Source organism: Pezoporus flaviventris, unplaced genomic scaffold (assembly GCF_033815535.1).
Source record: "Pezoporus flaviventris isolate CSIRO_AGI_PZ_B2104156 unplaced genomic scaffold, CSIRO_AGI_Pfla_v1 ptg000072l, whole genome shotgun sequence".
Lineage (NCBI taxonomy): Eukaryota > Metazoa > Chordata > Aves > Psittaciformes > Psittacidae > Pezoporus > Pezoporus flaviventris.
Window position 1 is genome coordinate 3,828,719 of NW_026892620.1, and position 12,676 is coordinate 3,841,394.

The 12,676-nt window shown below is 36.7% G+C and overlaps 1 protein-coding gene across 2 annotated transcripts in view; it reads left to right on the forward strand.

Annotated features, from left to right (window-relative positions):
* Positions 1–12,676, forward strand: part of ANKRD10 (ankyrin repeat domain 10) — a 38,013-nt gene that overhangs the window by 4,565 nt on the left and 20,772 nt on the right. The window contains exons 1-3 of one of the 2 annotated variants that reach the window (XM_061472755.1): positions 1,010–1,149; positions 2,180–2,424; positions 9,741–9,832. In XM_061472755.1, coding sequence (XP_061328739.1) covers positions 2,281–2,424; positions 9,741–9,832 — 236 coding nt within the window. In that variant the 5' untranslated portion in view covers positions 1,010–1,149; positions 2,180–2,280. Of the gene's footprint in view, positions 1–996; positions 1,150–2,179; positions 2,425–9,740; positions 9,833–12,676 lie in introns of those variants that run through there. The other variant, XM_061472754.1, reaches the window with a different exon arrangement.

Here is a 12,676-nt window from a genome sequence, read left to right on the forward strand (position 1 = left end):
TAAACTGTTTATTTTAGCATAGTGCATTCCTTTTCCTATCAACAGAAAGACAATGTTACTGTGTGACAGGAAAGGAGCCTTTTTTTGTGTACGTGCCTGTGGTGTCTTGTTTTTTTGTGGTTTTTTTTGAGGTCATCGTGGCTGTGGTTTGCTTAGCTTCTACAGATGTGGTGTTATGAACATCTAAAAATAGAAGCTGTATATCTGACACTTCTGGTTAGTGTGACAAGAAAATGAAAGAATACAGTCTGATAAAATAGTGCAGCTTTTTAAAGTTTTTTCTTTTTCAGATATTGCCACAGACATGCAGCCTATTGGTTTATTTATTTATAACAGCAATTCAGCCATAATAACAGGAAATCGATGGGAAGAATTTAGTCCTTTTATAGTGTTGTCATACTAGTTATTATAATGTTAACAGTTTCAGGTTTTTTTTAGTAATCTGCTTCTGCCACTTTAGGGAAACATTAAAGAAATACAAAATATTTCTTTGTGTTTTTCTGATTTACCTTCCTCTAAACTCTCCTGAGAGTACATCTTTGTCTCTCTTAACAACACTGGTTTTGTCAAACATTATCTAATAATGTCTGTTTAGCACGGTGTCTGCAGCTTTGCTGGATCAAATTTCTTGAGTTTGTTTTTGTGCTTTGGTTGGTTATTTTTTTTTTTTCCTGCCTCCCTTAACAGTAGTGAACCAAATAGCTCTGTAGTCAGATCTGAGGTATTTATGCCCTCTTTCCCCCCATCCTGAAAATTAATGTTGTATTCAGTTTTGATAGTGAAAATTACATGCATCTTTTGTATGGCCTATGGCCAAAGTAGGGAGGAGTAAAAAGGAGGAAGGGGAAAATTCTAATGCTCATATTCTCTTGTTTTGCATTGCTGTAGTCTCAGTAGTCTGCTTATCTTCTCTAGGGTTTACATATTTATTTATCACATGCTAATTGTCATAGCACATCTGTAACATTTTTGGTTTTATTCCTCGTGTCTTTAAAGCTGGAGTGCCTAATGCAGTTAGTAAGAGCTGGAGCTTCTGTAAATGCCAGTACAACACGTTTTGCTCAAACACCAGCCCACATTGCTGCTTTTGGAGGACATCCACAGTGTCTGAATTGGTTGATTCAAGTGGGGGCCAACATAAACAAACAGGTATGGATTCACGTTTACTTCATGTGTGCATAAACTTTTGGAAGGAGTGTCTCAGTCCCTTTTTCCCATATGCATGATCGTTACATTCACATATAGATGTTATTTTTAATATCAGCTGAAGTCAAATGACTTAATTATCATTTACAGACCTTTATAATTTCAGTAGAGATAGGACTAATGAATGTCCTTTAAGCCACTGAAGGTTTGGAGAACATTTGGTTTAGGAGTTGAAATCATGCTGCTGCTTGAACAAAATGGTATGCTGCTCTGGTGTTGGCAGCATTAGTAGATACTCTGATAATGCCTCTTTAAGGGAAAGAAAAAATGTCTAGTGAGGAGCATATTATTAAATATGCTAAGAGTTGAAAAATTCACCATTACCTACAGAGCCATGAGACCTTTGTGGGGCTTCATGATAGTCATACATCTAACTAGTAAGATATGCTATAGTTTATTTTAAGGTGCATCTGGTTTCAAACTGTTTTCCTTTTTAGATTCTTTCCAAAGCTTGTCTAGTAGCTTCCTGCAGGTAGATCAGAAACACGTACTTTACTAACAAAGAATGAATTGGGGATTTTTTTTTCCCTATTCTATTACTTTTATAGTTAAGCATGCATAATGATGTATTTTGTGGAGGACAGTGTATTAATATAGCAAAATTCCTGTAAAGAACTGTACTCTAGTGCAGTAACAGAATCAAGTGTGTGAAGCTATTATGCTTTTGGAGATAATTTTTGCAGCACTGAATAAATCTATGTATGCTGGGCATGCATAATGTGTGCCTTTTTAACAGTATGCAAAATTATTTATAGTATTCTATGAGAGTAATTAATACTACAGCATATGCATTTACTGAAAGCTGTAGTATAGCACAGCATCTGTAAAATGCCTGGTCTGTTAAATCTCGCATCATACTTTTTTTAATATCTAATGGCCAGACTGTGTTTTATATGCAGTAGAGTTAAGCTAAGTCTGCTGAAGGACTTGAACATTTGCATTTCTAGAGTTTGGTTCTTTTTGTTTTTTTAAGCTATGCAAAAATAAGAAATGGGGAAGTTTGTGTTGAGTTTTCAGAAAAGAAGGCTGGTGCATTGAGAACAGCTGTGAGACACCAGGAGAATTGTAGAAACAATGAAGTGGCTGGATGCAGAGGCTATAGATCGCATCTTCTCCTTGATACCTGACAAAAGTAACTTATGCAATAAGTTATTGCTGCATAGTGGTAGAATCTTCAGAAGAGAAAATAGAAGAACTATAAATGCATCTGGAGACCAGGTAAGAATGTAAAGAAATGGTGATTAGAGAGGAAACGTGGCATGCACAGAATAAAGGTATACAAATATCTGCTAAATGAGAAGAGAAGAATGAATGAAAATGAATGAATGAGAAGAATGAAAGTTTCCAACTATGAGGATAAAGAGAAGAACTGACCAGTGAGGTTGAAATGGAGTTGAAGAACAAGCTGGCTGTCCTGGAACATGTTGAGGGAAAAGAATCATATCTAGTGAGTGAGGTTATAGCAAAGAAGAAAGTAGCAACTAGCCCCCAAAGAAGAGAAGAGTGCAGAGAGATCTGTCCATGGGCTGAGGGCGCCATGCACGTGACTGTAAAGGAAAGGAGAAGGCAGTATAATATGCAATTAAAAATAGGCAGGAGACTGATTCCAGCTAAAAGAAGCCACCAAGACTAGTCAGTGACTCAGGAATCTATAAATTGGTGGCCTGTCACCAGACCAAATCTAATTAATAGGTCTGTGGTCCTCCACAGGAGGAAGAGTACTGAGGTTCTCAAATTTTCAAAAGATAGTGTTGATGGCATCCTATAGACTTCTAAGGGCAGATTTAGGTATTGACAGGCAAAGGATGCTACTATAGATAGTACTGCAAGCTGACTCTGGGGAAGCGTTGTACGTTGTTAATAGTAGGCTCAAGTTTCACTTGAGTATAATAGCTTATTTTGCCTGCACAAAATCTTAAACATAGAACAAGAGGTATTCTAGATTTAGTTTGAAGATAGCTCTGGTTAATTAAAATAGTAGTAGAAACAAAAAATTTTGTTAAGTTCTTAGTTAGGATGCAACTGGTCAGTCATACTGGTTTCCCACGAATGAGTCCTGAAAGCTAGGCAAACTTAGATACATCTGGAGTATTTCTTACATGGCTATGTGAAGCATAGTGCATGCTTTGCTTTCCCTGGTTCCTTCCAGCTGTTTATTGAATTGCAGTCAAATTCTTCTATCCTTGTCTCATTTGAAGTCCTTAATAAATGATCTTGGTTCCTTATTTAACTTCCAAGTACTGTCAGGTGATAATCTAGGGCTTCCACCCACACTTTTGAGCTTCCAGAGCACTATTTCCTGATGTGTATTTTGTTTGTTCCTTCCAGCTCGCTGACTGATGCTGTACTTCAGACAGACATAGTCACTGGCTAATGCTTGTGTGAGGACAAGTGTTCCATGGACACTGGATACAAAACACATGCTGAGAAATCTGGGAATACTTGATAATTAAAGTAGTAAAACTTTCCTTCCACACTGACTCCTGTTCATTGGCTACAGACTAACCCATCACCTCTGGGAAAAAAGAAGGATAGCTTCTGAAAAGGAATCCACTCAAGTCTCTCAGTCTTTATGTAAACCTCCGGTACTCAGTAGAATTTGCATGCACGCTTTCTCATATGTGCCCTGAGGTACTGTATTGTAGTACATGCTGCCTGCCCTGAAGTTTAGGAAAACATGAAAATGCATATCTCAGTGCGGGTCAAAGCTGCCTGGGACATTTCTCGGGCAGTAGCCATGAAGGATTTAGGCTGAAAGCTCCTTGTCCCACCTGTACCTTTCTTCCCAAATAAGTTCTGTAATTATATCTGTGATGTCCAGCCCTCTTACATTACTTTATGTGCTGGCTATAACCCCTCTGTCTCTTTTTATGACCAGTTGGGCGGTTCTCTCACCTCCAGGATCACTATAAACATGCAAAGGAGAAAGCTGGAGTGACAAGCAGTGATCTGCCTGTTCTACATAGCAGTGTAAAAAAAAAAAGAAAGTCCTACTATTATATATATATATTTTTTTTTAATTCAGTGGGCAGTGCCTGCTAATAGCTTTTGACTTAAGACCTGCATTTGGCTATCTACCTGCTCTAGTTCACTGTAACAGTGCAAAGCAATTATACTGCTACTTTTACTTTCCATGAGATTTTTTTTTTTGATGTTTTATCCTTGTCACAGATTGATTTTGTGCTGTTGTGCATATTGACAGCAAATAAGAGTACTTTCGGTTAAAAAAGCCTGTTACTTCATTTAAATATATTTTCCCTCTAGCCTCAGCCTATTAAAACATTTCGATTACATGTTGATTGTACATGTGTTGATTTGCCCCTTCCCCCCTTATTTCCTGTGGCTTGGCTTAAAGACGGGATAAGAAATACTGCATCCTTACAAGTGGTGCTAATATACTTTTCATCCAGCCAGTTACCATCATATGCCGATGATGGCAGATAGATTTAGGAGGGTTAGATTACCTATGCTAACAAGAGACGTAAACATACTGGTATCCTTGGTGAGGAGGAAGAAGACACTCGTTCTTTGGTATGTTATGGTTCTATATTTTAAAAACAGTTTGGACTAAATCCAGATAAAAATATTCCATCAGTTCTCATCTGTACTCAAAATTCAGAAGGAGAAAGTGTGATGAATTCAAAGCATTCATTTATAGTGAAGAATAAGGAAAAATACTCTGTATTCAACAACATCTATTTCTTGGCTTCAGAAAGGGTGGGTGCTGGGCTATAATAAATCTGAACAGTTTTTGGAAATGTGATCTGGTGATAGAACTTTAATTTCAGTTGATTGAGATAAGGAAAAGAATTAATTCGTATTTCTTGTCAGTTAAAATAGTGCTGCTGTGTCGTAGATATCTGTGCTAGAAGTGTTTTGAAGTGCTTGCATAGCGTTGTGGTTTAACAGGAGTAGGCACCTAAGCACCACACAGCCCCTGGCTCATTTCACCTCCCCCCAGTGGGTTGAGGGGGAGAATCAGAAGGGAGAAGTGAGAAAAACCCTGGGTTGAGATGAAGACATGTTAATAGGTAAAAAAGGAAACAAAACCAAGAAAATGAAGTTGTTATAAAAAATAAACACAACAAACAAACCAAAACACTAAAGCCCCTGCACCATAACCAAACAATCCCACAATTGCTCATCACTAGCTGACTGATGCGTGGTCAGTCCCTGAGCAATGATGGTCCTGGAAAGATGCCCCAACTGTTCTTGGTGAGCATTGTGACATACTGTATGGGATATTCTTCTAGTCAGTTTGGGTCAGGAGATGGCAGCTGTGTCACCTCCCAGCACACTCCTAGCTAGAACATTGATGTGTTATCAGCATTATTTTGGTTATGAATCCCAAAACATGGCACCATGCCAGCTACTATGAAGAAAATTAACTGTCCCAGCCAAAAACCAGTGCACATGTTTGAAAGGTTTTAGTGTAGGTGTGCATGGGGCTTTTTGTTTTAAAAAGAAACATTTACGGGTAAGTAACATATATATGAAAAGGATGTAAAGATATCAGTGAAATCAACTGCATTGTATCTAGTGATTTGGAATTTTAAAGACAAAATGAAAAATATGTACCAAGTTCAACTGGAAGATCCTAATGTCAGCAGAGATGTGGATCCCAAAAATACAGAAAGGGGAAAATGGAATAAAAAAATTGCTTTATTGAACTGAGATACAGCCATATCTAAAAGAGGTCTGGGAACAAGAAGACAGTTCGAGGAAAAACACTTGGATCAGTAGAGGAAATGCCTTTTGAAGTTAAGCAGCATAGTGAGGAAATGTGAGGTGATTAATCAGTCACATAGAGTTACTGATTTATCAAAAAAAGCAAAAAGACTCTTCAGGCACAGAAACGAAAACAGAATAAGGAAGGTAGCTCAGTAGAATGAAATAACAGTGAAAGGTAATCTAGTCATGACCCGAAGTGAGAGAAGACTGCCTTTGTCTTTGCAAAAGGATAGTTACGCTCCTCTGATTGCAAGGAGGAAGGTGTTTGGCGGTGGTAGGGAGTTTAAAAAAATAAATATGCCTGTAATGCCTCATGACTCTTCTTGTCGTATCTTCAGAAGCACCATGCACAAAATGCTTAGTCTGCACAGAAGCAAACTTGTGTTACCTTGAATGATAAACTAATAAAACTTAATTGGCCTTTCTGCTCATTTATTTACAATGTGACTTTCGGATTAAGAGACAAGTTTGGGATATTGGTGCAGTGTTAAATCAGAAGGGTGAATGGGATCTTGAAAAGTTCTGCTGTAGGTATGAAAGGCCAGTACAAGTTATTGATGTTTCCCTTCCTGGAATGTTACTACAGAAGGGATTATATCAAACTGAACCACATATGGAAGTGTGGACAATTACAAGAATTATGAGATATGTAAAGGATAATTAGGAATTTGTAGAGCCCCTCAAAGTGACTTTTTGTTTTCCACATAGCCAAAGAAGGGATAGGGAAGAGGTGTCTTATGCCTGAAAATGCGCTAACAATCTAGACCCTAAACAGCTCTCAGAAGCTTCTTGGAAAAGCCTCTGTTAAATTGCTTTTTTTGTTTGGTGCCATCAATTTCAGTTGTTGAATCAAACCAGAATTGTTCTGAGGCTCATAGAGTACTTTATTTTTCCCTGTATGCATAATTTTGAATGTATTGAAAAATAAGTAAAGCCACTTTTCAGTGGGAAAATTTTTCAGTCTAGCTCATAGCTCAAAGAGGATGTCTTTATAGAGCTAGGAGACTATTTCATAAACTATTTCAGTGCAGATAGATTGGGTCCTACAGGAGATCTTCAAGAGAAGATTAGCTGATGACTGAAATTTAGGTGCTGTGATTAAAACCAAAGCCATAAAAATCTGAATTTGAATGTTTGACATTCTCAAAGTGTTTTTTCAATTCCTTAGCTTTAGAGGAGAAACACTTGCTTTTCTGGGCCAGTGACTGAAAGAAGCCTTTCTGAAGACATGTTCTCTTCTGACATACTATTTCTGGTTGTTAGTGACAGGATTGTTAGCTGTTACAGGCTTAATGTGTTCTTGTAATGCAAGGGTCTTTTCTCACCCTTCTAGTGTTTCCTCACAGCAATGCTTCGTAATTCAGCTCTAGATCTTCTTGTAGGCAACATGCTAGGTTTGTGGGGCTAGTAGAAATTTCTGTCATCTTTGTCATATGCATGGCTAGTTGGGCTAACTTTCCCTATTTCCCTGAGCATTCTATTGAATGATTGATTACCTCTTAAATTAAGGTTGGGGTTGTAAATACTAATGCTGAATGAGAGAGGCAAATCACTTCTTTTCTATGCTTTTACCTCTTAACAAAAGGTGTGGAACCATAGCAAAATGATGAATCGAAGACAACTTCCATTATGGGAAAATTTGAAGAAAATTTCCCTGGATAAATTGGCGCCAAATTAATTTTATATGTGATAGTTAATTATGTCCTCTGTTAAACGTCTCTGTCTTCCCCTGTAACTTCAGAAGAAGTTACAAGTAGGAAAAATTACATAAATGTCATTGGAAATCAAGTCTTCTATTCATCAGCTACAGAAAGCCATTTTGGGAGGTGGGCTCTATGGCTCTTTTCTAATCACTAAGGACTCCACGGAGTTTTCTGCTCTTGTCTCCAGACTTCTTTGTCAGCCTCAGCAATTTTCCTTAGTTTATAAGCAGGTAAATTTTTGTCTGGTACCACTGCTGTTCCTTTCTGGGGGTGCTAGGTGGTTCACTTTTTGGCTTAATATATGTCTTAAGCACTGTTATATTGGCTTCACCATCAGTGAATTTGTAACTTGTTACAAAAATATTTTGCCATGAAATAAAATTGGCACATAGAAAATGGAGAGTATATAACACGTAATCCAAAATTCATTTTCAAGTTATATTTGCATGGTCTAAAAGATGTAATTTCTCAGAAGCTTGGCAGACAGTTTTAAAACACTTGTTACCTTCTATATCAAAATGCTAGTATGATCATATTTTAAATATGTTCACATCTCAAATTGAGCTGAAGTGTAACCAGTACTGTAGTGTTAGATGGTGAGCACTGTTGTGTATGAAGACTGGTGAGTCAGTAAAGGTGTTGTGTTACTTCAATAACTAGTGTCGATATTTTAATAAAAGGAACAGGGAAGCAAGAACAAGGCATGTGACACTTGTAACATGTTTAATATTAGTGGAGCAGACGAGTGAAGTCTGTCAAAAATCAGAGAAAGAGGATGAGGAAGGAAGGGGAAAAAAAAACCACCTTGCTATCTACTGGAAGTGTTGAGGACTGTGATAATTACCTAACAAATCAGTAAGTGAAACATTTACTTGCTACTTCAAAGCTGTATTTGATTACAGATTCTTAATAGCTGATGACCTCATAGCAGCCTTCCAGTATCTGAAGGGGGCTTATAAGGATGCTGGGGAGGGACTCTTCATTAGGGACTGTAGTGACAGGACAAGGGGTAATGGGTTAAAACTTAAACAGGGGAAGTTTAGGTTGGATATAAGGGGAAGGTTCTTTACTGTGAGGGTGGTGAGGCATGGAATGTGTTGCCCAGGGAAGTTGTGAATGCTCCATCCCTGGCAGTCAGTGTTCAAGGCCAAGCTGGGCAGAGCCTTGGGTGGCATGGTTTAGTGTGAGGTGTCACTGCTCATTGCAGGGGGGTTGGAATCTGATGATCTTAAGGTCCTTTCCAACCCTAACTATTCTGTGATTCTGTGATTAATTGCAAGTACTGAATTTTGTCTGCAGGCTGTAGATGGTGATGCATGGAACTGTCCTGCTGCTTTCCGGTTTGTTGATAAAATTGCCGTAGATTCTCCCAGTTACCTGTGAAGATAGCTTGTAGAGAGGACTTGCCTGAAAAGTAATAATACACTACTTCCAGTATATTTGCACATAATATGAACAGATGAAGTGATTGTATTTGCCAGGTAACAATAATGGAGTATAAATGAATACAGATAGTCAGAAAAGTATATAGGACATGAGTCAATGTGTATGTCTCAGGAGACATCTGGCCTGGCCTGTAAACTCTGGGCTTATTTCTATTACAGTAGAGTTAGATGTGTACTCCTCACCTGGTGAGTATTTATGGTGCAGTACGGTACTGCATGTGTCAGTGAGATCTGAAAGCAGTATAGACCCATAAACTTGGCCGTGATTCTTCTGAATTCAAGGTGGTTTCCTCAACCCTACATACTGGGAAACACAAGGGCTGGGCAATAAAGGTGTTCGAATAATTTGTTACAGTGGTATATGTTGTGGGGGTTTTTAACACCTTTTGCTGAATTATGACTCTGCTGATTGCCTAGTTACTGGATAAGGCTTATCTTGTGAGTTAGATGATCTTAGCATTATTTCTTGCTAAATATCTAATGTACATGACACCATACTGCAACCTTTAAAATAATAATAAAGTACCTGATGCATTTGCTTGCTAATAAATGTTGCTTTTCTATATCTGCTTTCTTAATTAAAGTGAGTATTGTAAAAATAAGGTTTTGATTTTTTGAAAGATTATGCTTGACAAAATGTAGTTTGTCTTTACAGGACTATGTTGGTGAAACTCCTATTCATAAAGCAGCACGGTCTGGTAGTATGGATTCCATAAGTGCCCTTGTGGCTCATGGTGCGCAAATAGAGTAAGTGAGGTATTTTTTCGTGTTGTTGATTGTTGTGTGTTTAGCTGACTAACTTAGACCAATAAACATATATACTAATGTCAGATGGAAGTCAAAATAGCCAACACATGGTTAAAAGACAACTAGACATGTTCAACTGTAATGAAGCCCAAGGTGGTTTGCATGTCTAGAAAGTTTATTTTACCTAAGTGTGTATTTTACCAGTGTGCTATATTAGTATTGCATTTATATCTGATATCTTAAAATATTTATCATGCTTCTGTCAGATGTCCCCAAATTGTACATCTCATGTAGCATGTAGTTTTTATGACAAATTTACACCTTGCACTGTTGAATAAATACAGAAAACAATGCAAAAGCAACATTGTCTGCAAAATAGCATCTCACACACTCTTTGCAGTTAGTTTAATATTGTTTGTTAGTGTATTGTGTATTTGCCCTGTTAACTTTTTTCTTTGAAGGTTTATGTACTGCAAAAACATTCAGAAAATCTCACAAACTTTTGAAACTTACAGCATGGACAAAATGGATGCAGTTTTCACCTAGAAATGTTGAGTATAAGCTCTATGGCTTATAATAATGTAAATACTTTAGCAATTTGTTTTAATTAGAACTAGTCTTATTTTCTTAAATGGTAACTAGTTACTGTATTTTAATCTGGAATATGAAACTTTTAAGTTGTAAGTGAAATAAGAATCATGTAGTCAAATTCTTGTTTTACCCTTTGGTTTCCATCTTACTGTTTTTGTAATGCTGCCCTGATAAATCTATTATAAAATTTAACTCTTTTCAATAGTATCATAGAGTATTGAGGGAATATAGTATCTTGTAAGTTTTAATAGTAATGAACAGATTGCTTTATATAAAGAGATTGCTTCGTAGAAAGGTGACACTAAAATAACTATGCAGCTGTCTCAAGTTATTGACAAGCTCATGGAATCAGTCTGAAAATTACGAACTCTGATTTTGCATTCACTTTCAGATATCTTAGGATAAACTCAGATTTAAATTTACTGTGGAATTGAGCAAACCTTAATTATCATCATCAATTAGTGTGTAATCTTGCGATTTTTACAAAGTAACCAATCAAAAGAGAAATTGCGGAACTGCATAAGCAATGTGAAATGAGTGAGTTAAGAATCTGATGTAAAGAAGAGGATATGTTACATCCAGAGGACTTTTCAAAATGAGTAGCTGAGTAACTGAGGTTGGAGATGCGGCTGCAACTCTAACTTACTGAACTAAAATTTCATTTTTTAAACATCCTATTTGCAAAGCATAAGCAAAACATTTCTGTAAGACTTGGAGAGTGGTATCTGCCTTTGACCAAAACTATTTGCAGCAGAAGTAGCGTAGGTTTATAGCAGTTTTAGTGAGCAGGAAATAATTTGAATTCTGTGTTCTCACTTTGAATTCCATCTGTGTTTCAGTAAGGTAGACTTGTCACAAGTTCCATAGATAATTAAATATCAGATCCTATCCAGGAAATGTTAAAATTAGGGATGAAAATGCAGTAGGCTGGTGGAGCAACCCACATTTAGTCAATTAGAAGATGAGGATTTGACCCTCTCACCTGAGTGAGCTAGCCATTGACTAACTGGGGTGAGGATTTTTTTCCTTAGAATCTAGTTTCCAGGCTTAATATATTAAATTAGGCCAAACCCATGTATATGATTTTGATGCTGAGTAATTTGTTTTTTTTTGGGTTTGGAAAATCCATATCTGTAATGATTATGTTGCTGAAAATATATGTGCTCTGAAACTTTTGACTCCTTTATTTTATGGCTTCATTAGAAGAAAAGGAGAGGGATTTTATCCATCTGTTGGAGTTCTAATTTGTATATATATTAACCAAAATTATAATTGGCTATCTACGACCGAGGTGAGAGTTTTATTAAATGTAGAACTAAGCAGTAACTAGAACTAAAGTGCTGATGTGTACTGATGGTGAATATGGCCTTTTTTGGTAGGGATTAGATCTTACCCAGTTTTTTCTTTATTTCTTCATACAGTTACGGTACCAAAATCTAGTTATGTGAAGATACGGAGAATATCCCTTGTGGCTGCAAATAGTCAAATATACTGCTTATTCCTGATATTTATAGTATGCATGAAGTATTGCACCATCCCTGTTTTTTTACAGAAAGTAGAACAGGGATGTTACGGTTTCATTATTACATGAGCACTAGTAATCAGTAGTGCAATACTGCAAGAAATGTATTTTTTTATTAATGAGTGATTACTGAAATACTGCTTTTAATATGAAGTAATTTGGACTAGTGTAATTTTTGGTATCAGTGTTTACCGTATTTCTACTTTATTCCCTCCTTTGGTTATATGGGAAGCCAAAGAACAATAGTCCAGTAAGGATAAAAGTAAGAATTTTAGTTTGAATAAAATTGCTTCACTTGCTGTTCCAGTTTACTTTATTTCAGGCTTGTTAGTATATTGCTTTTACAGAGTATGTTGCAGTCTCTAAATTTCATTAAGATGTTGCATTGTTTTCCTAATTGATGAGAGAGAATTTGGGTCTCTATTCCTGTGTAAATTTTTAATAATATTAAAAAATAATAATTGTACCCTAGTGAAAATCTTTTGATTTTTTTGTGGTATTTACCTTCTCATTTTAGCTGAAGCATATTCTGTGCACTGTATGTCCTACAGCCATAAAAATGGTTGCTCCACTAACTATGGTATTCATGGACCCTTGAAGAGGGGGAAGCAGGTGGTCACAATGTCCTCATATGAGTGAAAAGGTTTGCTGTGTAACTGACTTTTTAATGTGGATAGTACCTTTTAAAGTATCCATAGTAACTGCTGGATTTTTCACTAAAAAGCATAATT